Source organism: Micrasema longulum, unplaced genomic scaffold (assembly GCF_059751315.1).
Source record: "Micrasema longulum isolate JH-2025_06_02 unplaced genomic scaffold, ASM5975131v1 h1tg000199l, whole genome shotgun sequence".
Lineage (NCBI taxonomy): Eukaryota > Metazoa > Arthropoda > Insecta > Trichoptera > Brachycentridae > Micrasema > Micrasema longulum.
In genome coordinates, this window is record NW_028277404.1 from 29 (window position 1) to 24917 (window position 24889).

The 24889-nt window shown below is 34.5% G+C and overlaps 2 protein-coding genes across 10 annotated transcripts in view; one reads left to right on the forward strand and one right to left on the reverse strand.

Annotated features, from left to right (window-relative positions):
- Positions 1–319: 319 nt before the first annotated feature.
- LOC148283766 (zonadhesin-like) lies at positions 320–23253 on the reverse strand. Of its 9 annotated transcripts, XM_088243287.1 has the most exons (12): positions 22643–23238; positions 19592–19789; positions 11224–11427; positions 9588–9755; positions 7632–7838; positions 5559–5726; positions 5192–5389; positions 3383–3553; positions 2176–2379; positions 1930–2097; positions 1565–1762; positions 320–513 (listed from the first exon to the last, which is right to left on the reverse strand). In XM_088243287.1, exons 1-12 carry the CDS (start codon positions 22776–22778, stop codon positions 338–340), a joined length of 2196 nt encoding a protein of 731 aa, XP_088099413.1. In that variant the 5' UTR covers positions 22779–23238; the 3' UTR covers positions 320–337. The 9 variants fall into 9 exon arrangements, with proteins under 9 accessions (XP_088099413.1, XP_088099415.1, XP_088099417.1 ...); XM_088243289.1 differs by lacking the exon at positions 7632–7838 and having other exon boundaries at positions 22643–23247; XM_088243288.1 differs by lacking the exon at positions 3383–3553 and having other exon boundaries at positions 321–513; positions 22643–23226.
- LOC148283767 (uncharacterized) overlaps positions 15771–24889 on the forward strand; it is a 50999-nt gene continuing 41880 nt past the window's right edge. The window contains exons 1-2 of the mRNA XM_088243296.1: positions 15771–15834; positions 18379–18595. Of these exons, the coding sequence (XP_088099422.1) occupies positions 18511–18595 (85 nt within the window). The 5' untranslated portion in view covers positions 15771–15834; positions 18379–18510. The remainder of the gene's footprint in view (positions 15835–18378; positions 18596–24889) is intronic.

Here is a 24889-nt window from a genome sequence, read left to right on the forward strand (position 1 = left end):
AAGTTATCAAATAGAACAGTGCATATTTGACATAAATCAAATGATAGATACATTTTTTAGAAAGCATTGAAATAAAGCGAGAAATACGAAATGACTTTTTCCCCGACCTAATATATAATTTTGTAAACTGAAACTTCTACAAACATACACACAATTATGCAAATCATGGCCCCCATCTTTTGATATTTCATTATGTTATCGATCTGAACCTTTATTAGTATAGGTGAGATTTTTTCACAATAATTCAATTTTCTTCACATCACCTGGAAACTAGAAAAATGGAGAACCCCCGTTTAAAGAACACAAATCAGGAGGTTTTGTGTAAATTCAATTTTATTCACTTACAGCATTCTTCTTTTGGTATACACTTCCCAGAATCTGTGTAATATCCGGGTTTACAAACACATTTTCTCATTCTGCAAAGTTCCTCACTACAGTTGGGTGAACCATCACAGTTCAGATCACACGGTGCATCACAGTCCACTACTTTTTGGGATGCTGGTACAGAACAACCTTAAATAACGAGAAAAATATATTATATTCCCTTTTTATATACGAAAATATTTAAAAAATGTTAAGGCACATTTTATTGCCTCTTCTTCGGAAAGGTTTTTCCATTTCATTTTATTAGCATTTTGTAGTAAATGGAGATAGTTTGAAACAGGTCGAAGAATTTGTATATCTGGGTAGTATGTTTACTAGAGATGGAAATATGGACAAGGATATTGAAAGGAGGGTTAGTGCCGGTAACAGAGTTAATGGTGCCTTAAAGTCTGTCGTAGCAAATAAGTGTCTATCGCAAGAGGCTAAATTAGCAGTTCATAATGGAGTTCTGGTACCAACCCTAATGTATGGAAGCGAAGCATGGAGTTGGAAAAAAAGGGACGAAAGTAAACTGAATGCTGTTGAAATGCGATCCCTCAGGCGAATGTGCGGAAAAACAATGTATGATAGGTGCCCTAATGTCGAAATTAGAGCAGAATGCAAGGCTGAGTTAAGCATTATCGACAAAATTAAGAAAGGTCTTTTGCAATGGTTCGGTCATGTGGAGCGAATGAATGATGAAAGAACGGCTAAAAAGATTTATGATGCGAATGTGTCTGGTTGTAGAAGTCGAGGAAGGCCGAGAAAGACATGGCATGATCAAGTACAACAAATTCTTGAAAGTGGTCATGTGAAAAGTCGGAATAATCGACGTGCGTGCATGAGAAGATGTATGAATGTGAAGGAAGCAAAGGAAGTGTGCCAGGACAGAGTGGTGTGGTGTTCTATCCTCTCTGCCTACTCCTCTGGGGAAATGGCGTGATGGTTAGTTAGTTAGTTAGTTAGTTAGCATATCTGTTTGGTAAAGATGGTACAAACATAAGCACAAAGGCATAATATACTGTTTTACATTATGAATAAAATACACAGGTTCTAGATTTTTACCTGTATTCGTAGATACAAATTATAATATTGTTAGTGGCTTGAATTGTTTTCGATTCATTCGGATGCGCTTTTACATTAGCAAGCATCTGATTGATATTTGAAGAAAAAATAAGGGTTTTGGAATATATTAACTTACAATTTTCCGGAAGAACACATTTGGCTCCGATTCTCAGGAAGCCTGGTAAGCATTGGCAGCGAGGTACACATTGGTAGTCTGGAGGTGGTGCGGGGCAGTCTCTTACAATTCCTTCTACGTACGAGCCGCAATCCTCATCAAAAGAACAATATCTGGGGCACCAGTTCCATATCTCATTTAGACCGCAATTCGGAACAGCTTTTAAAAACAAATTTCACGCGTTCAGTAAAAAATAAAAGAAAAGTTATTCCATAAACTACAAAAGCAACAGATTCTGAAGTAGAACAAAACAAACACGTGAAGTGCCACGTGCTTGTGTTGACGCGTGTCAACAACAACCAAAAAATATTGGATTTATAACTTACGGCATTCCTCAGGCTTGATACATTTATTGACAAAGTAAACTAGACCCGGTCGACATTGGCAACCTTCCACGCACACCTTTGGACAGTTCACGGGCTTTGGAGTTTCACATGTAGCTGGACACGCAGATCCACATTTGCTAAATACCATGTTAGGGTCTTTGCATTTGGCTAGAAAAATACACATATGGTTAAATCTGAAAAAGTATTATTTGCAATGTACAATGTACATATATTGTTTTAACTTACGACAGCTGGATTTGAGTACGCACGAATTGTCTCTATCCCTTATATACCCTGGGGCACAATCACAGCCAGGAGAACAGACACTCGGAGAGCACGGTGGCTTATTGGTTGTAGGAAGGTTTCTGTCCTTGCTTATGTACTCGCAATATTCCGGACATGGGTCGATGCAGGAAACATACACCTCATTTGGTTTTGGACACTCTCGAGCTAGAGATAAAAAAATATTGTACGATCAAAAGGGAAATATCACTTTATTTTTACATTTTTAAAGTAATAAAGGCCTATGAAATAATGTCCAGTAAATATTTTTTTTTTGCTTATTATTAGTAGCAAAAAAATGCTTTTAAATTTGTAATTTAGAATTCCCGCAAAAACGGTCTTTCCATTGACCACGCTCCTAATAAGTCACGATTCATGTTATTTTGTTCCTTGCATTGAGTTTTATTTAAGGCCAAACAAGTCGCATTTTTCTAGCAACGTATTTCTATTTTTTTTTTTTTACATTTATGTATGTAAACATTTCTCCACAATATCTATATTAATTTCGAAAATATAATTAATTATTCTTAATCCATTTCATATATTTTTATCGGTATTCGTAGTATGTGATATTTATCTATTGTAAACTGCTTTCACTGATGTTTTTGTGAAGGAAATATAAAAATCTATATAATAACGGGGATTTTGCTTTATTATTGACTATTAATTTATTGCAACCGAGAGAGAAAACATTTTTGAGAAGGGAATATGAGTCTCGACATTTACAGGGCTGATGACCGGTCATTGGCTGGTTTCAGTGGTCACTTTACACACTCACAGAGTTTCAAGAATAGACGCCTAAGAAGAATATTGGGTGTGCGGTGGTGTGATTTTTTAAGGAATGGAGTAATAAGAGAAAGGACGGAACAATCTCCGGTGACAACTGCCATCAAGCATCAAGCGTACTCGATATGCTTGGCTTGGCCATGTGCTGCGGATGTCTCCTAAGAGCCTTAACCACGCTTGCCTACTCTACCAAGGCATTAAGTTCTCGATGTTCTGGACTTCTACTACTGGCTGTTCGTTGTCAGTTCATGTCAGAACTACGGGACGCGAACCTGACTTAGGAGATGTTTGGAGGACCTTCGTGGACACAATTTGCTCCAATTAGGGAGCGGACATGGAATGGTAATTATTTGGGATAGCAAGTTAAAATTGTAAGAATTCTCACGGCAATATTCTTGCGGAATGCACTTTCCAGAGACATCTTTAACAAATCCAGGTTTGCAAATACATTTTTTTCTTCTGCAAGGTTCCTTACTACAGTTAGGTGAACCGTTACAGTTTTGATCACAAGGAACATAGCAATCTACCACTAGTTGGGATTCTGGATTGGGACAACCTAAAAACAGTTAATAAACTAAATTAGTTCAAGGAGCGTCGCAATTTACTACTTGTTAAGATTCTGGATTACGACAACCTTGAAACATTCAATAAAACAAATGAGTGAGAGGAGCGTTGCAATTTACCACTTGTTAGGATTCTGTCGTGGGATAACCTAAAAACAGTCAATAAAATAAACGAGTTATGCCGGAGAGGTTTGTAAATCGGGGGCCTATCAAAAAATTGTGTTCAACAATGGCTTGTCTGTTTGTTAAGTGCCGAATTTACTTTTTCTAAACTGGCAACTCATATAAGACTGTAAATATTCCGTTCCTACCCAAATTCTTCCTATTTTAAATTCTCTCGTTCTTCTTCCGTCCTGTGAGTAAGTCACATGTGAAAAGTTGTATCTCTGATAAATCTTTTTTTATTTTTTTATTTATTTCTTAAGTTAGCTTATATTAAAACTAATATAAACTATTATGTACATTTACATCATCTATATATATTTACATTTCCTTACAGTAACTTATACATTTATTTTTAAATTCTTTCAGACACTTTTCATTCTTCATACATTCAGGCATCTCATCATACATTTTTAAACCCTTATACATCAAACAATTTTGCGACTCAGCTCTTTTCAATAATGGTAGTCTTATTTTATCCTTTTGTCTAGTAGCATATTCATGACAATTTTTGTTTAAGACAACTTTATCCTTAAAATATTTTGGTAATTTATCGTGAAAATATTTATGTATAAATATCAACATATTAAATTTAAGCCTCCTTCTTACAGATAACCATTTTAGTTCATCTCTCATTTTTTTTTACATTGCTATATTTATTTTTCTTAAGAACTATTCTCATCGCTTTATTTTGTAAAATTTCTAGTTTATTTAAATTTCCTTCGTTTGCTAAAAATAATATTGTTGAGCAGTAATCAATATGTGGAAGAATGATTGTTTTGTAAATTAGTTCTGCAGTATCTTTATTTAATTTATTTCTCAATCTACTAAGGAAAAATATTTTTTTTGATATTTTTTTATTAACGTGTTAACGATAAATCTTTATCATATCTTACATCAGCATATTTTGTACAAAGTGAAGTAAGTGTTATATAAACAGCCTAAATTATACAGTTCATCATCACCCACGCGATACCGTTATCCGTGCTATAGCAATAGTGAAGTGCTCCATATGAGAAACAATCGAAAAAACTTTTGAAGTGGGTAACAATTTCCATGCAGTCCACTAAATTCTAATTCCCGCTGTTATCAGTGTACACTGTCTGAAAGGTATTGAGCTGATCAAACACTATTCAACATTTTTATCTTTAAATATATTTTCATAATTTTGAAACATGAAGTCCAAACTGCGACGATCTGAAATTTAATCAAGATATGAAAAACATCAAGGAATTCCAAAGGGAATTTCAGGATTAAAAGTTAGGAAGAATTAAGTTGGATTTGTATGACAGTATTGAGGGGTTATGTAGTGTCTGGATAGTTCAGGGAAAGAGAATTCACAATTTTGTGTAGTGGAATATGTGGTTTAGATCCTCTTTACTTGACATTATGCACTATATGTATAGAATAGAATGTTGCTATTTCAGAAATAGAGATGATACCATGATTATTATATACTGAATACTTACAGTTTTCCGGAGGTAAGCAATTGGAACCAATTCTTAAGAAACCCCTTAGGCATTGACATCGAGGAACACATTGGTAATCTGGTGGAGGAGGAGGACAATCTCTGATGTAGCCATCGACATAAGAGGCGCATTCATCATCGAACGTGCAGTACCCAGGGCACCAGTTCCATTTTTCATTTGGACCGCAGGTTGGTACCGCTTTAGAAAAAAACAAGATTTTTGAAGTGACCTGGACTTAATCTCAATCAGAGTGAAAGTAAAAAAAAAGCTGCGAATTATACTATTCTCTTAAAAATTAGCCTATTCAAAATAGATTTCAAGTACTTAAAATGACGAAGGTGTGTCATATTTTAAAAATTAAACTTACGGCAGCCCTCGGGTTTAATACATCGGCTGAGATAGAGGACGAATCCGGGTTTACAGTGACATCCTGGGACACAAATTTTAGGACACTTCACAGGACTCTGGGTTTCACAGGTTGGAGGACATGCGGACCCACATGCATTGTAAACCGTGTCAGGGTCATCACAAATAGCTATTAAAAACATTATTTTAATTAAATTTATCTTTATTTCAACCAAGGACTTTGTATTTTAACATATTACACCATAGATAAAGAACATTTCAGAGAAGGTAATATAGAAGTCCAGGTATCTACACAGATTGGTTTCGTGACCACTTTACAAACTGTGTAGCTTTCACCATTCTGTCTATATTTGAACATCTATCGGCGGACACGCACGGAAAGTTCTGGGTTAGATTTCCGGTAAGAACACAAAAAAATTAATGTGTTTGTTCTCAATCCTGGGTGTTCTGTGCTGTAATTCACCACTATAATTGAGACTCCTGGCCTGTTGTGATGAAAAAAAAAATTCAACATATTGTCAGGGCTTTTTTTCATAATTTATTTATTTTTATTTGGAAAAAAACAACAGTTTTACATATATTGTATACAGAAAATAAGAATACATAAAAACAAAAATTGTGAAAATAGTCAATATAAATTTTCCACAGTGATGTAAGCTATTGATTATCGGTATCAAATAAAAGCAATTTGACAATTAAGAAATGTAAGGCACTTAGGAGTTGCAAATAAAATTTAAAATTTTTTATTTATATACAGTAATAAAAATAAAGTAAATGGAAATAAGAAAAATTTAAATTTAAAGAATAAGAAAAGAAAAAAGTTATAAAAAAATAATATAAATGGTACAGAATATAACATTGAACATACGCGTACATACATAATTACTGACATCGTATAACTAAACGGGTGTACTGTCTATAAGGAATCTTCTATATTTCATATCGGAGAGATGAAAACTGTCTGCGTGACCGGAGAGAACAGTATTATAATAATGACATGATCTAAAGAAAAATTCGTTTTTCTTTGAGTTAGTCCTAGGTACTGGCAAATTTAATGTAGTACAGAGTCTTGTTCTGTTGGGTACAAGGTATTCTAAAGAACTTGTAAGTAAATGGCAGTCACAACGACGTTGTTTACTAGTTTAAACAGGAATAATTAATCTGCCATCACTCTTTTATACTCCAGAGTTTGAATTGAAATTGGTGTAGGTACAGTAAAATTTATATTTTATTAAATTTATGAATTTCTTCGGTATCCTTTCTAGGTTGTTTATATATGTTTTATACTGGGGATTCCATATAATTAAAGCATTTTCTAACTGACTTTTCACATATGTGTTATAAAGCAATATAAATGTTTTATTGTTTTTGAAGTCATTAGACATTCGCATTTAAAAAACCTAGCATTTTGTATGCCTTATTAATAATTCCATTAATGTGAATATCGCACATAAGCTTGAAACCTAAAACTATTCGTAAGTCTCTGATAACGTTCTTCCTTGGAACTATTTCATTCATTAGAGTTTACTGAAAATTTAGGGGATTATGTTTACGCGAGAAAGTTATACAACAATAAGCTTATATAGTAATAGTGACCTAACGGGGTACCACTGGTTAAACCTAAGATTAATAAAGCTTGCCCTCTACCTGATAGCTCGAATAAGATTAAGGCTTGGAAGAGGAGATTTAGCAATAAATATGAGTGCGCTCATATTCGAGGCTCTTGCTGTGGTCTAATTACCCGGAGCATTATCCATTCGGGATGCTACAGTATCACTCAAAAACGACAACAGATGACGACAACGATGGAGACGATGATGATGAAAATTATGATGATGATGTCCATGATGACGATGACGACGATAGAGAAGATGATGATGAAAACTATGATGATGATGATGTCCATGATGACGATGAAGATGATAGAGAAGATGATGATGAAAATTATGATAATGATGAGGTCCATGATGACGATGACGACGACGATGACGACAATGACGATGAAGATTTTTTTAATAACTCAATAAACATACCATACAATGCAATCCCATTCTTTATATTTTGGAAAACTTACGGCAGTTAGACTTGAGTACACATGAATTGTCTCTATCCCTGATGTAGCCGGGGGCGCAGTCGCAACCAGGGACACATGGGGCAGGAGAGCAGGGGGGGCGAATGGGTGGGGGATAAGGTGTGACTCTATTGCTGATATGCTCGCAATATTCTGGACATGAATTGATACACTCAACGAAAACCTGATTGGGTTCAGAACATGACGTAACTGTAAGAAAAATACACTTTCCTGATTTATTTTTACATTTAATTAATTATTTTGAAGTTCTCCAAAACAAAGGTCATGTTTAGAATGAACACTTTTGCACTGGATTTAACCGAAGGGAAGAAAGAGACCACCGTCTGAGATTGCTGTAGGAATAAATTTATTGTAGCTATGTTTTGTCAACTTATGTATAAGTATTTTTTTTTTCTATTCTATTCTATTTTAAATCATGTGTGAAATTTAGTGAAGTATCTATTCATTTTTTATTATTATTTTGGACTGTTAATATTTTTTCTATTTACCTATTTTTCTATGCTAAACATTATGACTTAACACGGCCCCAGCCTAAAAATCCATAATAAATTCAATATTACGATTATTATATTACGATTTTTTACTAAAAACATTAAATTTGTTAAAATTTTACGATAGAAGAAAAATTATAGACCTTTTAAATTTATTCAAAATTGTAAATTCAATATGGGATTGCCCTGAGAACTGTTATCTTTCATCAACTTCAGGGTGCCTGGAAGAATGACTAGACAGGTGCCACCGTTTTGTAGCAACAATTCACGGACAGCGTATACTTGTAATGCAGTGTTAAATAGACTTCATGAACTCAGCAATAGTTGTTCCCACGTATCTGATATATTTAGTGTAGGGTATTGTTCCTATAGAACAAACCTTTTGAACTTTTTCAAAGATGGTGAATGGTAATTATATTATATTTATTTATTCATGCATTTCATTTACAATTTTTTGTTCACTTTGCCTAGCTGTGTGAAACAGTACTTATGATTTTATTGTTGTTTTACTGGAGAATGTTTTATTATTTAAACTTTCTACTGAATATGCTGTATAATTTTTAGGTTATTTAAAAAAAATATAAATCTTGTATAATTTTTGGTGTGATTTTTTTTTTTTTTTAAATCTTGTTTTTGAAAAAAAAATAAATTTAAAGCCAAATATGTTAATATTATAAATATTTGTAAAAGGCAGATTTGCCGTTTATGTAAATAGAATAAAATAAATAAAATAATTCATTCATTATGTAAAATGTAATTAAATTTGATAAAAATAAAACTAATTCAATTTGATAATTATTTCATGAAGTGGTGACGCGAGAGAGAGGCGCCAAAGCTAATTCCTCGATAGCTTAGAGAGCGCATGAACTGATCCGAGATGGTCCAACAAGGTCAGCCAACACACTCGTTATTAAGAACGTTTACTGCCACTTAATATAATGGAAATCGACTCACCTGTTTTGAAATGTTCCCTGTCGCTCCCCAGATAATACCAGAGATAATGTAGAACTATGGATAGTACATGCGAGAACGATGCGGATGTTAGGTTCTTTCTTATTCTGCTTTGTGCATCAGTATTTTTGGATATTGGATGCGGTGATGATAATAATGCTGACACTTTAGCGGTAACTTTATATAGCAAGATAGCGGTACGATTATTATTTGTTGTTAGTTTTTTATGCGGATCACAGAAGACTCATTTGTTTGAAGAAAAAAATACAGCTGACAGTTTTATTTGAATATGGAATTTGTGAATTGTGGTAATGCGGTAGGTACTGCCAGGCTGCTCAGGTTCCTACTTCTTAAGGAAAAGCCGACAACCAAAACATATAAATGGCAGTAAACATTCACGCGTAACCATAAAGAGAGGAGATGTTTGGCCATCTCGCAATCCACGGCATGCTTAGCAGATGCCTTTAAAAAAAAACAGTATATTAATTTTTCTTACCGCAGTCCTTCTTTGATATACATTTTCCAGTTGGGTCTTTAACAAACCCATCTTTGCACACGCATTTATACTTCATACAAGGCTGAGAACCACAGTTAGGAGACCCATCGCAGTTTACGTCACAACGATATTTACAATCCACAATTTGAGAGTTTGGGTCAGTACAACCTAGATAAAAATGAATTATTAAGTAGATGCACGGACTTTTCTTCGGAAAAACATCTTCCCGTATTTTTTCCCCTAGATGCAAAAGCTTTTCAACAGCGATGGAAAACCTCTTTAAGAATGGAATATTTGCCATATTTAATCAAATGTTCGTCTTGTTACTAAACGGATGCAGCAGCTTCCTATAATGAACGTTTTGTGGGTACAGCGGAGGATTTGCCTTGCATAGGTGCTGAGGATACATCAAAGAAAACTTAACCCAAATTGCCTTATTCTTCATACTTGCAGGCTTCCGCCGTCCTGGAAGCCCGCTGATGATGATTTTTGGCTCTATTCGGTGGAAATTAGGGCAAAGGGATTGACATGGGAGGTGGTGAGAGTGCTGGCCGGCAATAGTGTCTCATAGAGACGTCTGGTGATGTCCATGCATTTCAGGAGCTATGTATAATTTCGGATTGCAACAAAACTTTTACTTAGTAAAATGATGAAACATAAATAAAAACTGCACCTCACTGAAAAATTCTTTGCGATCGCATCTGATGATTGGTTAAAATGGGTAGTTATCATAGGTTTTTTTTAGCTAATAAATAAATTTTAAAACTCAACTAAAAGTTAAGAAATAAGGTACATACAAAGGATCAAAGTCTAGTCATTCAGTCAAGTCAAGATCAAAGTCTAGTCATTCAGTCAAGATTTAAAAAAAAATCCTGACGTCATCAAGTATGACTTGAATGATGTGTGACGTCGTAAGTTGTTTTTCCATAAAATATCTATGATTCATAGAGCACTGTGGAACGGGGCAACTTTGATAATTGTCTAAGTTCTAACTTTTTTTATTAAATGGCGAATTCGAATAGATACTTTTTAGAGTGACAAAATGATGTGTGAGCGAGATAAAAATAAAAGTAAAAGCACGGTAATCAAAGTCAACCTTCTGAGTGGGGTTGCTATAATACACCATAATTTTAAATAAAGACAAATACAATTTTCGTTTAAAGCGTACTCCGTATTACCACTTAGAAAAAAACAGTTAAAAATTATCAGAGGTTTCCAAGTTACAGATAAAATATATGAACGATGTATCTGCTGATCAAAATCACCTGAAATTCAAATGTCACCCCATTTTACTATAGTTACTAGCTACAAGTTTGGCGAGAGAGGAGGAAAAAGCATTGACAACAATACGGGTCGTATAAATTTCTTTAAATGGCATTACCAACATTCAAATAAATGCATAGTTCGTGGTGTACTGTTAGGTGGATTAATATGACTAAATTCATTACCAACCGAACGAAATGGATTTTCTGAGACACCGAATATTGTAAACGAAATTTATGAATGAAATTATTGATTATTAGGACTTTTATAAAAACTAAAATAGTCTTTGAAAAATCCTTTATAATGTACAGCATGTTAAATCCGATATTCTTCCCGAGTGATAAAACCCTATTGTATTTGGAAAAATACTCACATTTGCCGTATGGTTCACAGTTTGAGCCAATTCTTAAGAATCCGGGAGCGCATTCACAACGAGGTCGACAGATGTCTTCGTAGCCGGGCGGTGGTCGCAAACAGTCCCGGATATACCCGAACATATACGAGCCACAGTCGTGGTCAAATGTGCAGTACTTCGGGCACCATTTCCATATTTGGTTCACTCCACAACTTGGGGCAGCTACCAGTAAAAAGGCGGTTTAGTTTGTTTTTCAAAGTAGATACGATTTATACTTATTTTGAAATTCAACCAAAATACGTGTATGTAGGAGGGGGGAACTCTTAAATGATTTTTTTTCGTGTTAGTAGTACAATAATTGGCCTCCGTGGTGTAGTGGTCAAGGTGCTTGACTCACACATGGAAGGTTCCGGGTTCGGATCCCGGTGAGAACACACAAATAAAATGTGATTTTTCTCAAGCCTGAGTGTTCTGTGATGTAATTCACCACTGTAATTGCGCAGCGGGCGCCGGGCGCCGGGCGCCGCACCGCCACCGCACCGGTACGCCTTCTGGCCCGTTGCGGTGAAAAAAAAAACAAAAATAAAACAAAGTAACATGTCTTTTAAATACATATAAATAACAATTATAAAATAATTTCAAGCAATTAAAAGCATTGAAATTATTGATTGAAAATTAAACATAAAGAATATTATGTGGTAATATGTATTAAATTAATACCTTTGGACCTTCCACACTGGCTTGCTAAACTGGCAGTGCACAACGGAGTTTAATTCCCAACACTTATGTTTGGAAGTGAAACATGGAACTGGCAGAGGAAGGATGAAAGCCGAGTGAAGGCGGTAGAAACGCGATCTCCTCGACGAATGTGTGGGAACGACAGGGTTACGAATGATGAAATCAGGCGAGAGTGTAAATCTTAGTCAAGTATAACTGATAAGATAAGGAAATAGTATCTGAGATTGTTTGGTCATGTAGAACGAATGGACTACGAAAGAATGTTAAAACAAATATATGTGGCGAAAATAAACGGTAACGTGAGATGAGGACGACCAGAGAAGACGTGGCATTATCAGATAAACCAAAATCTTAAGTCTGGTCATGTCAAAAGCAGACAGAACCGAAGGGCATGTATGACAAGATGTGTGAATGTGAAATAAGCTAGGAATATATGCCAGGATAGACGTGTGTGGCGGTCCATTCTCTCTGCCAACCTCTACGGGGAAATGGCGTGATGGTAGTAGTAGTAGTAGTAGGACCTTACTCGTAAAATTGTTATAAAGCTACGCCTAGGCAAAAGTGATAGAATAAGGATGGGAATATCATTCTTATTATAATTTTATTTATGCCCTGACTTGTTCGGAAATTTCGTGTTGAGTCGGGACTCTTCTGTACTAAAATCAATACATATATACATATTACGACACATCAACATACAAAATACATATTAAACATTTATGCTTGACCGCACCATGAGTACTTTAGTGTAGTAAGTCAAAAATCATCAGTTTTGAGTTAAATATGCAGTTGTATTTAGATTTTTTTGGTTTATTTAGTGCTTTAATGTAGTAAATTAAATTAAATGTAAAGCACATTGTTTTTTAATTATTTCACTAAAACATTAAAAAAATGTTTTATGAATTTGACTGCTTTACAGTATTATTTAGATATACTTCGGTAATGCATTGAAACAATGTACATTTTTTGAGCATTAGCGTATTATTTCGAGTTGATATACTATAGTATTAAACCGTGTGTAGTTCTTAAAGATAATACATAATAAAACATCATACCAACAGGATGCTTTATTTAAAAACTGTATAAAGACAGCACAGCATGTGTGAAGCTGAATGGGTCATTCAAATCGTTGTTTAATATTCCTAAAGGAGTCAAACAAGGATGTGTAATGTCACCATGGTTGTTCAACATATACATCGATAAATGTATGAAAGAACTAAAAGATTTAAGAATGGGAGCAAAAATGAGTGGTAAAACTGTCTTCTGTATGCGGATGATGCCGTGCTTCTTGCTAGTAGCAAAGAAGACCTGCAATTCTTGGTAACAAAAGTCTACGATGTATACAAGAAAAGCGATTTGATTTGATTGTTGATAAATCGAAAGTGATGGTTTTTGAAAGGGATGAAAATATAACTAAATGTAAGATCAGTGTGAACGGAGATATTCTGAATCAGGTAGAAGAATTTGTGTACCCGGGAAATATGTTTACTAGGGATGGAAAGACTGAGAAAGATATTGAAAGGAGGGTGAGTGCCGGGAACAGGGTGAACGGTGCACTGAAATCTACTTTGGCAAACAAATGTTTATCGCAGGAAGCTAAACTAGCAGTTCACAACGGAGTTCTTGTGCCAACTCGAATGTATGGGAGTGAAGTATGGAATTGGAAAAATGATGATGAAAGTAGGTAAAATGCTGTCGAAATGCAATCCTTTAGGCGAATGTGTGGTAAACGATGAACGATAGGTGCACAAATGTCGAGATCCGTGAAGTGTGTAAGTCTGAGACATGCATTACCGACAGAATCAAGAAAGGGATGCTGCGTTGGTTTGGACATGAAGCGCGAATGGACAGCGAAACAACGACCAAAAGGATCTACGATGCGAATGTTGATGGATGCAGAAAACGAGGCAGACCGAGAAAGACATGGCACGATCAAGTCCATCAAATACTTGAAGATGGACATGTCATAAGTAGGAATAATCGGCGTGCGTGCATGAGAAGATGTATGAATGTAGAGGAAGCGAGGTCTGTATGCCAAGATAGAGTGATATGGCGTTCTATCCTCTCTGCCTTCCCCTACGGGGAATCGGCGTGATGGTTTGTTTGTTTCGTTTGTTTATATTCGTAACACTCGACACACGTCGACGTGGCAGAGCAACCTGTAGTGCACAAGTACTAAAGAAAGCGTACCATCGTCTGTGAGAAGAATCTCATTCCTTCAATTAACCATGACTATGTTGACTGAAATTATTCAGCCTGGTAATATTGAAGAAGATTTTTCAAAATATTCAGGGACAATGAAAAATTTTACATTCGTGGTTCTCTTAATAAAACTGTGTTTTTTTTATAATATAAAAATTACTCTTTTTTAAATAAAAATTAGCATTTTCTTCTATTTTTGTGCGCTATTTACATGTATGGTGTAAACAAATGAATACATTAATTTTGTTCTCAGTTTTTTACCCTTTCCTTATTGTTTCATGTGTTAATAAACTGAAAAAACCCTTGTTTCAATTTTTAATTTTACTTGTATTATCATCAAACTAAAGCACCTATTTTTGTGTAGAGCATGATTGTCGCGCAGAAAAAATTAATAATTTTAATTCATTACCGTATTAATGTAGAATCAAACTAAACAAATAAACAATATTTTGAGTTTGTCCAAATTTTTGTAGACAAAGACTGGATTCAACTCCCTGGGGAGCTGTTTATATTAAAATATTACAGCAGAGATGAAGAACATTAAAAAAAATGTAATATAGAAGTCTAGGCATCTACAGGGCTTATGACCTGTCAATGGCTGGTTTAAGTGGCCACTTTACACACTGTGTAACATTTGGACAAACTCAAAATATTGTTGATAAATTACCTGGTCCATGAAGAAGTATAGAAATTGAAAAAATAACATTTTCAGGCGTTGCCTAGTATGTAGGTGAAAAAATTCTCACCTGCATAAATAAAGGTTTCAGCTCTTAAACTTCACAAACATCAACAGATGAAAGAATTGAAGGAATATAGATGTTTAAATATAGGCAGAATGGTGAATGTTACACAGTGTGTAAAGTGGCCACTTAAACCAGCCATTGACAGGTCATAAGCCCTGTAGATGCCTAGACTTCCATATTACCTTTTTTAAAATGTTCTACATCTCCGTTGTAATATGTTAATATAAAAAAATAAAAATAAACATAGATCAATGCAGTAGTTTATTAAGTCAAAAACAATGAGAAAAAAATGGCAAAACCATTTATTTGATATTTTTTAAATAAGAATTAGCTCAAATTACTGTTATGTTCAAAAATATTGCAAATAAAATATTAAAAACCAATTTGATAAATAAGTTTGTAACTTCAAACGCTCATATTTAAAAACTGTACTTTTGAACTTACTACACTAAAGTCTTGATGGTGTGTGTCAAGAAATTCAATACAGATAAGAATGAAATTTATTTAAATAAATTAAGTTATTAATTTCAACAGTAAAAACTAAAAGTAAAAAAAAAATAATCAAGTAATAAAAGTTAATTCGTGGATTATTTCGAAACCATGGAAAACGAGGTACCAAGTTCCAGTTTAAATTCTAATATTTTAACTGGGGCTTTATGTATATTTATGCACACGCAATATTGACACAAATAAATTTAATCAGGGTAAATAACAGTCTTAATTAAATAAATATAAGAAATGTAAACATTTTAAGTAAACCTGTTTCTGCACTACATTTCGCAATCATTGCACAAATAAACAGTGTTAAAATAAACATTATGATGCTTAATTTCATTAAAGACGTTCATTCGCTTTGCAGATTTAAAACAGTGTGACATATCTAAACATTTAATAACAATTCAACCATGTTCATATAAACCGTGCAAAAAGATTAAGAACTATACGAGTTATTCCTTATCTTTCTGGACTTAAATGCACTTCTTCCAGCGATGCTCCAACATCCAAGTTTGTTGCAACAGAGGGAAAACATTTTTAAGAAGGCAATATGGAAGTCTAGGTATTTACAGGGCTTATGACCTGTTATGCTGGTTTAAGTAGCGAATAAAAAAGAGAATAAAAAAGATTTACACATTAAGTTATTCCCGTAGACCCGAATACTATATTAATACGCGAAAATTTACTACTAAATATTTTTTTAAAAGTTACATTTATCAGGGAATAAATTTCTATAACAATTTGCCCGACGAAATAAAAACTATTAATGTCTTCACAAATTCAAGTTTAAGGTAAAAATATTTGTTTATCAACCTCTTTAATTAAATGTTGCTTTTCTTTACATTTAAGGCATATTTAGGTTTTTTATTTTAAAATTGAGGAAATATGTTTTTTTTCAATGTTTTATCTACAGTTCTTAAAGTTCTTTTGTTAAGCAACTTAAAAATCTTAGTTTATAATTTTCTTTTTTTTAATAATTTAGTATGTATGTGAGTGAGTGTGCATTTGCGTGTGAGTGAGTGTGCCTGTGCGTGTATGTGTGTGTATAATTATACACGTGTGCACACGCATGCGCATTTGCATGCATATGTATATGCACTTATTTATAAAAAAATATTTTTTATACCTACATTTCTTTTTTGAAATGTGTGTGTATTTTGTACTCAAATTATTAATAATGTAATCCCACAGCAAGCACAAGAGGTTGCTTCTTTTTTTGGTCTGGTATTTCATTTCGTCTTCCGTTTCTGTACTTTTGGTTTATTATGTATTTCTTTTTATAACATGTAACTTTTTATTATACTATATAAAAAACGTTATGTAACATTCACCATTCTGCCTATGTTTACACATCCACATTTTTAGCTCTTCTATCTGACGACTTTTGTGAAGTAAAAAAGCTGAAAACTTTATCGCGTGAGTGAGATTCACCCAAATTCTCCATTCAAAAATGTTTTCCTTCTGTTGCAAGAAATTTGGCTCGGAAAAACTACCTGAGGATGAAATCCAGCCTTTTTGAAAACATTAGAACATACATTGTTGCATGCTCTAACATTTGTCTGACCCTCGGTAACCGCTCATCTACCTCATTGTAGTCTAAAATATCTTTCTACACAAATGTTCCTTGAGTTCCTCGAGTTCCTCGAGTTTCTCGAGTTCCTTGAGTTCCTTGAGTTCCTTGAGTTCCTTGAGTTTCTTGACTTTCTTGAGTTCCTTGAGTTCCTTGAGTTCCTTGAGTTCCTTGAGGGAAGCCGCTAGATCAGATAAATATAGGGGGCGTTCAACCTATTTAAACCCTGCTTTGTAAAAAGCAGCCATTCACACTAAACGCTTTGTATGCTGGATCATGAGTGAAGGTAGGGTAGATATGTTTTTTTGTATTATTTTTGATTTTTATATGGTAGTTGCATTCTTTTTTTACCTTGGTTATAATGTACACGGTTTACATTCACTTTAAAATGATAGTTATTTATTTTTTTACTTCAAAAAACATTTCATTCATTATTCCATGTCCGCTCCCTAGTTGGAACATATGGTGTCCACAAAGATCCTCCAAGCATCTCTGTCAGCTGCCAGCTCCTGTGCATTCTCCCAAGTCAGGTTCGCGTCCCGTAGTTCTGACACAAAATGCCGACGAACAGTCAGCAGTGGACGTCCAGGACGTCAAGAACCTAATGCCTTGTAAAGTAGACAAGCGTGGTTAAGGCTCTCAAAAGGCATCCGCAGCACATGGCCAAGCCAACCGTATCGCCTTTGCTTGGTGACGGTTGTCACCGGAATTTGCTGCGACCGTTCTCTAATTACTTCATTCCTTACAAAGTCAAACCACCGCTCACCCAAGATTCTTCTAAGGCACCTATTCTCAAAACTCGGAATTTTACGGTTTTGGGCCCTAGTGAGGTGCCACGATTCGCATCCGCAGAGGAGAATAGGTGTTTTGCAGGTGTTATATCCATGTATGGATTGGGGGGGATGTTTCGGCTGTGGCCGGTTTAGGAGCTTCTCCGCATTTGCTCTAGTGACGAGGAAACCACAGAAAACTTGACAGGAGAAGGCGGACTGCTGTCATTCGTCAACAGACCTTACGATCCACTTGAAGAGTGTTCGGCATTTGGTGTCCTGCTATCATTGGTACCTTTTATTGCCTTTACTATATCTATCATATATAATGTTACCTCTCTTGACAAGTCGCTATGACTAATTACTACATGAACATCGTGCTAATCCTCATTTAGACTTCTGCGTCGCGCCTCCAGTTGCATTATCTCTAAACTTAAAGAGGGACAGGTAGGAGACATCTAGGAAAGTTACATCATCGTACATGAGTGGTTGGCAGGGGTCGGAAAATTTTTCCTTCAGGAAGCTATTTAAATGATGGAGCATCGCTAGAAGAGGTACATACAAGTCCTGGAAGATTATGTTAAATCAGATAAAATTCTTTTATTTTTTTGTTTCTGTAATTATAAAATTATAATTTCACCGTTAATTATTATAGATTAATAAAAACATGAAAATAAATAACGTGTGTGCATAAAGTATAATAGTTAATACTCATAAATGAGTAGTTTTACGTTGTGGCTATTAGTTACTCTGTAAACGTTGCTTAGTACGGCAACTACCGATTTAAATGCAATTTTGCCGTGTTGTGTTGTTTGTAAGTGTCAAAATACTGCTGGGATTAAAAGGAAATAGGATGGGACCACACTTCATGTGTAAGTAGCAAATTCACAAATAATTTTATTTTAGAATTCGATTATTTTACTTTTTGTCAGATTGTTGAATAAAACAAGGCAGACATTTTGTTAGTATTGCCAGGGCAGTCGATTTTTTTACCCGGCTTTCTCTTGTGTGGCTGTGATGTCACACTAGTTGACATAGGATACAAGACTTGATATATCTCGCTATAAAAAAATAAAATAAGTCTTTTTTCTGTAATCTCAAATTGTCATTTTAACACCGGATTTGGAAATTGAAATTTGTATAACTATGCTGGATGTTAATACAAACAATGTTTAACCTTGCTACGCGAAAATGAATGTCCGCTAATTCAGCAACACATCTGTATAAGAAAGAGCATGAAGATATAACTATAACATAATAAGGAAGACAGAGACGCTGTTCTGTGGCGGGTGGTGTGTAAAACAGATTCAGTCGGTTTATGACAGTGATGAGGGACGCACTTGCGTAATATAAGCGGCGTATTTATAATTTTTTTTTTTTCTAAAACAGGGCTAAATTATATGTTTATTTGCATAAATTATGGAAAAAAAATATTAAACAGTATGCCTCCATGGTTTTTTTTCAAATATCTGAACATTAGAATATTCCGTCTTTTACTAGCGGTAACACGATGTTACATCACCGCGCGCAAAGGAATTATTTAGCACAGGCTTTTAAGAGTTATTAAACCTTAGTATAATATTAAACCGTATTAATTTACTTAATTATTAAATAATCTATTTTTTACGTTTGCCTAATAAAAAATTATATATATTTTTTTATAATCCTGTAAAAATTTTTTTTTTGTGCATAACATAACATAATAATGTAATAAAATAATTTGACACGGGTGGTCTAGTAACATTACGCGGGCACTTTACGCATGCGCGCAGTCGGGATGTCAGACTTTTGGACGCAGAGCGATGTAGACAAACATGATTCTACGCGCCTTCTGGTATATAATAATTCTATATGTGTGTGTAACTTACGACAGTTGTATATACTGGTACATCGGTTGTTATCGTCCCTTACATAGGTGGGGTTGCATTCGCAGCCAGGGTTCCTCCCTTCGCATGGTTTCCAATCCCAGGCAGGAGGAACAGGAAGACTAGCATTCCTACAGGATCTTGGTTCAGGATTCAAGCAGAAACTGAAGTGCTCATTTGTTCCGTTACAAACGAACAATGCTGTGAAAAGTTAAAATGGTCAATATTACAGATGTTTTAAGCTGTACACGTGTTATGCAATAACAATTAACATCCACAAAATTAAAAGTAATCAAATAATATATAACGATTCCATCACGAATGGAAACATTTCTCTAAAATTTTATTTTATTAAGCCTATGCTTAAATTGCTCAACGATACAAAGGTCAACAGCAGACAAATCAACAACAACAAATCATCACGCCATTTCTCCGTAGGGGAAAGTAGAGAGGATATAAAACCATATCACTCTGTTTTTGCACACATACCTCGCTTCCTCTACATTCATACATCTTCTCATGCACGCACGCCGATTATTCCTACTCTTGACATGTCCATCTTCAAGTATTTGATGGACTTGATCGTGCCATGTCTTTCTCGGTCTTCCTCATTTTCTGCATCCATCAATATTCGCATCGTAGATCCTTTAAGCCGTTTGATTCTACATTAATACGGTAATGCATTAAAATTATTAAATTTTTCTGCGCGACAATCATGCTCTACACAAAAATAGGTGCTTTAGTTTGATGATAATACAAGTAAAATTAAAAATTAAAACAGGGGTTTTTTCAGTTTATTAACACACGAAAAAATAAGGAAAGGGTAAAAAAGTGAGAACAAAAATAATATATTTATTTGTTTACACCATACATGTATATACCACACAAAAATAGAAGAAAATGCTTATTTTTATTTAAAAAAGGGTTATTTTTATATTATAAAAAAAACACAGTTTTATTTAGAGAACCACGAATGTAGAATTTTTTATTGTGCCTGAATATTTTGAAGAATCTTCTTCAATATTACCAGGCTGAATAACTTCAGTCAAAATAGTCATGGTTAATTGAAGGAATGAGATTCTTCTCACAGACGATAGTACGCTTTCTTTAGTACTTGTGCACTACAGGTTGCTCTGCCACGTCGACGTGTGTCGAGTGTTACGAATATAAACAAACGAAACAAACAAACCATCACGCCGATTCCCCGTAGGGGAAGGCAGAGAGGATAGAACGCCATATTACTCTATCTTGGCATACAGACCTCGCTTCCTCTACATTCATACATCTTCTCATGCACGCACGCCGATTATTCCTACTTATGACATGTCCATCTTCAAGTATTTGATGGACTTGATCGTGCCATGTCTTTCTCGGTCTGCCTCGTTTTCTGCATCCATCAACATTCGCATCGCAGATCCTTTTGGTTGTTTTTTCGCTGTCCATTCGCGCTACATGTCCAAACCAACGCAGCATCCTTTTCTTGATTCTGTCGGTAATGCATGTCTCAGCCTTACACACTTCACGGATCTTGACATGTGTGCACCTTCGTTTATCGTTTTACCACACATTCGCCTAAAAGATTGCATTTCGACAGCATTTTACCTACTTTCATCATCATTTTTCCAATTCCATACTTCACTCCCATACATTCGAGTTGGAACTAGAACTCCATTGTGAACTGCTAGTTTTGCCTCCTGCGATAAACATTTGTTTGCCAAAGTAGATTTTAGTGCACCGTTCAACCTGTTCCCGGCACTCACCCTCCTTTCAATATCTTTCTCAGTCTTTCCATCCCTAATAAATATACTTCCTAGATACACTAATTCTTTTATCTGATTCTGAATATCTATGTTCACTCTGATCTCACATTTAGTTTTTCTTGCATAAATTGTAGACTTTTGTTATGATTATTAAACTAAGCCAAAAAAAATTATGTACCGTATTATCAGCGCTAAGATTTTTCAAAGTTTTGTATTTCTGAAATTAATCCTTATGTGCCTTCTCAAGTTCTCTTTCGCTTCTTCTCCGTTAGTTCTGACGAATGTTCCGTTGACGGTACTTACCGATTTACTTAAATCGGAAATCTTCCACAACTCTCTTATCATTGGTTGATTTACATGAACTAGTGACGACGCTCAAAGTAATTCGATTTTATAAAAATATTTTTTTTGCCCATTTTCAAGAAAATTTGACGTATAATTTAATACTCTAATTATTTTATTTTAATTTATCCAATTTCCCGTAGGGTTGAATTTTCTCTTTTTAGATATGAGAGAAAAGTAATTGGCCTTTTTCACACATGCCACGCAAATCCACCCGATCTGGTAACTTTACCGCTTTCATCCTACAAACGCATACACAACGTGTCAGCTTGTTAGTTATCGCAGTCATAAGTCAACGCGAGTGTAATCTCTAAAACAACGCTCGCGTTGGTTTGTTTTTTGTTTTCCTCGCAAATAAATACTTCATTGGGGAAAAATCGGCGTTTGCTATAAAAAATAATACAATATATTGCATTTGCAAAATAGTAAGGAGTATCTAATACAAGAAAGTGAAAATTGAATTACAATTACTATGGCGACTGCTTTTCTTGACATTTGGCTGGCCAACCGCCACCTAAATGCAACGAATAGCATGACAAATAATAAAAAATATATAAAATAGCAGTTTTGGAATATTTTCCATATTTATACTGGTGAAATTAAAATGTGTGATTGCACAGCAGAATTATACGTCGCGATTAGTAATTATTTTGACATTTAATATAAGGTGTTACGGATGTTCCATTGTGATCGCGAATACGATGCACAAACATGGTGAGAAATTGTTATCGCGTCGTTTATTAATAGTTATTTGTGATTAAGCTACTGGAGACTAAAGTAAAATACTTATTAAAGGTAGTGAATTATGTGGACAGGAACACAACGTCCATGGCCATAAAAAAACTGTAGGGAATCAGCTGGAGACGGGGAGTGGTGGCAATTTCTAGATGTGGTCGGAACAATTAATATCAGATGATGAAGATAATAAGGAATATAGTAAAATCTCACTCACAGCAATCGCTTTCTGGAATGCATGGTCCCTCGGGGCCTATGACATAACCCGGTCGACATGCACATAATCTTAGTTGGCAATCCACAGTGCAGTGTTGATCTACATTTATGTTGTCACAACTCCTATCGCAAGCCATTGGACACCTTTTTGGTACAGCATTTGGATCATCACAGCCTGTAAAAATAAGAAATTATGATAAAAATGATAAATTCCTCTCAAACACCCGTTGACAGTTCAGAGAAAAGTAAAGCCGAACGAGATACCGGCACTAAATTCAATTTTGTACTGCAATGCTCATCATCGATTTTTTTTCTAAAATATATATAAAAGGCAAGATTTGTATGCGTAGCTCGATAGACTAAATAACTACTGGGCCGATTTTCGTGCTGTTTTTCGTATAATGATGAGCTTTGCCATGGGCAATTTAATAGCTCTTAAAATCTTCAATATAATGTGTAGAAAAAAAGTTATTCGTCGACCTACAGTGCTGTATTCGGGAAGAGTGCATAAAAAAAGGGCGGATGTAATTTTTTGGTATTTGAATATTTACGAACAAAATTTGTTTTTTGTCGATCCCAATCAGATTCTCTCCTTAAATTTCGTATAATTTCTACCCATTTATTTCTTATACCGGGATTTTGGTAAAACTAAAATAATATTAACTGACATTTAATACATTTTTGGAAATCGTATTCCTACACTAAGTGTACCCCTTTTGACAATAAGAGAAGAGTTTTTCAGTTATGAAATTCAATCATAAACAAGTACCTATATAGGTACCTACTTACAAATGAAAAGTAACATTATCTTTTTTACGTTTATCCGAACGGTTTAACACACTTTCAAGACACAATCAGGCATTTTGGTTTCGAATTAAATGTCAAGCTCATGTCAAAACTCAGTTGACGGTTAAACAGCGACTTAATACGCTTTGGGTATGACTGATCGTTTTGGCATGAGTTAATTGTCATAATTTTAGAGTGCTCAAGGTACATTATGTGTATTAATAGGTAAATGGTTTTATTTAAGAAAACTGAACGTGTTTCTATGGTTACGTAAAAGCATTATCAAGTGAATTTTTGTAAAATAAACGCGGTCTGACTTCTTCATACAAACGTATTCCCGTATTTCCTGTCTAGTTTATGTCACTAGAGCAGTGAATTTTTTACAAGCGATTAATTTTTACTATTGGCGTGTCACTATTGGTTTGTTTTTTTAATAAATTGTTTATTATGGGAACTAGAACCATCCAAAAACCCGTAAAAACGCCCAGTTTTATCTGCTATCTTCGACTGCAGGGTATACAAATTTGATAAACTTTGTTGAAAAACGAAAAACGTAATGATACATAAAATTTTATTCTGATACTCTGTCGTGAAACGAATCGTCAATTTTGTCCATACTAACAAAAGGTCTGACATGCAGTTGTCTTTGCGTATCGGGTAGGTATCTGCAAGGCAGCGACAGGAAAACAATGTTTAAATACCTATTTATCAAAATCCCTGTCACCGCATATCCTCAAAATGTATGTAATCCAAAACACAGATATACGATATTATAATACTAACAGAAACATGGCTAGATTAAAATATTTTAACAAGCGAATTGGGACTCTCCACCTACCAAGTCCATAGAATGGACCGAAACTACAATACAAGTTCCAAATCAAGAGGAGGAGGCGTTCTCATAGCAGTCAGGAAGAATATTAAATCAAGACTTCTACTCACTAAAAATTGTGATGTGGAACATCTATTTATAATTCTAAATGACAAAACTTACAAAACTATTATTGGATCCGTATATATTCCCCCGCATCAAATATTTGTGTATATAAAAAACACTATGAGGATGTAGAAATTTTAGCCCATAAATATCTTAATTCATAATTTGTAATAATGGGTGACTATAATTTACCTAATTGGAATTATGCCGACGATATTGATCAGTTACCACTCTCACTGTGTTAAAGAGACATTTCAGATATGGCTTTATACCCTAGTTTTCCGCAAATTAATAATGTCCTTAACCATAAAAATCGATTACTTGGTCTCGTTTTTACCAACATTGATTCTTCCAAAATTAGATTTGAATCATTAGATTTTCTTTTAGCTATAGACATGCATCATCCGCCTTTAAACTTATCGATTATTTTTGTTAACGATAACAATCTTAAATTATCTAAGCCCAGTTTTAACTTTGCTAAAGCCGACTACGATTTAATTAACGAATATCTTAATAAAATTGATT

What these genes read in the sequence shown, in the direction of transcription:
- LOC148283766 (XM_088243287.1), bottom strand. Translation starts at nt 22,778, where the DNA reads ATGGCTTGCGATAGGAGTTGTGACAACATAAATGTAGATCAACACTGC. An exon ending in TTGCTTACCTCCGGAAAACT is followed by an intron (nt 3,554 to 5,191) that starts GTAAGTATTCAG and finishes AACTGTTTTTAG; the next exon opens with GTTGTCCCAATCCAGAATCC. An exon ending in TATCAAGCCTGAGGAATGCC is followed by an intron (nt 1,763 to 1,929) that starts GTAAGTTATAAA and finishes TGTTTTTAAAAG; the next exon opens with CTGTTCCGAATTGCGGTCTA.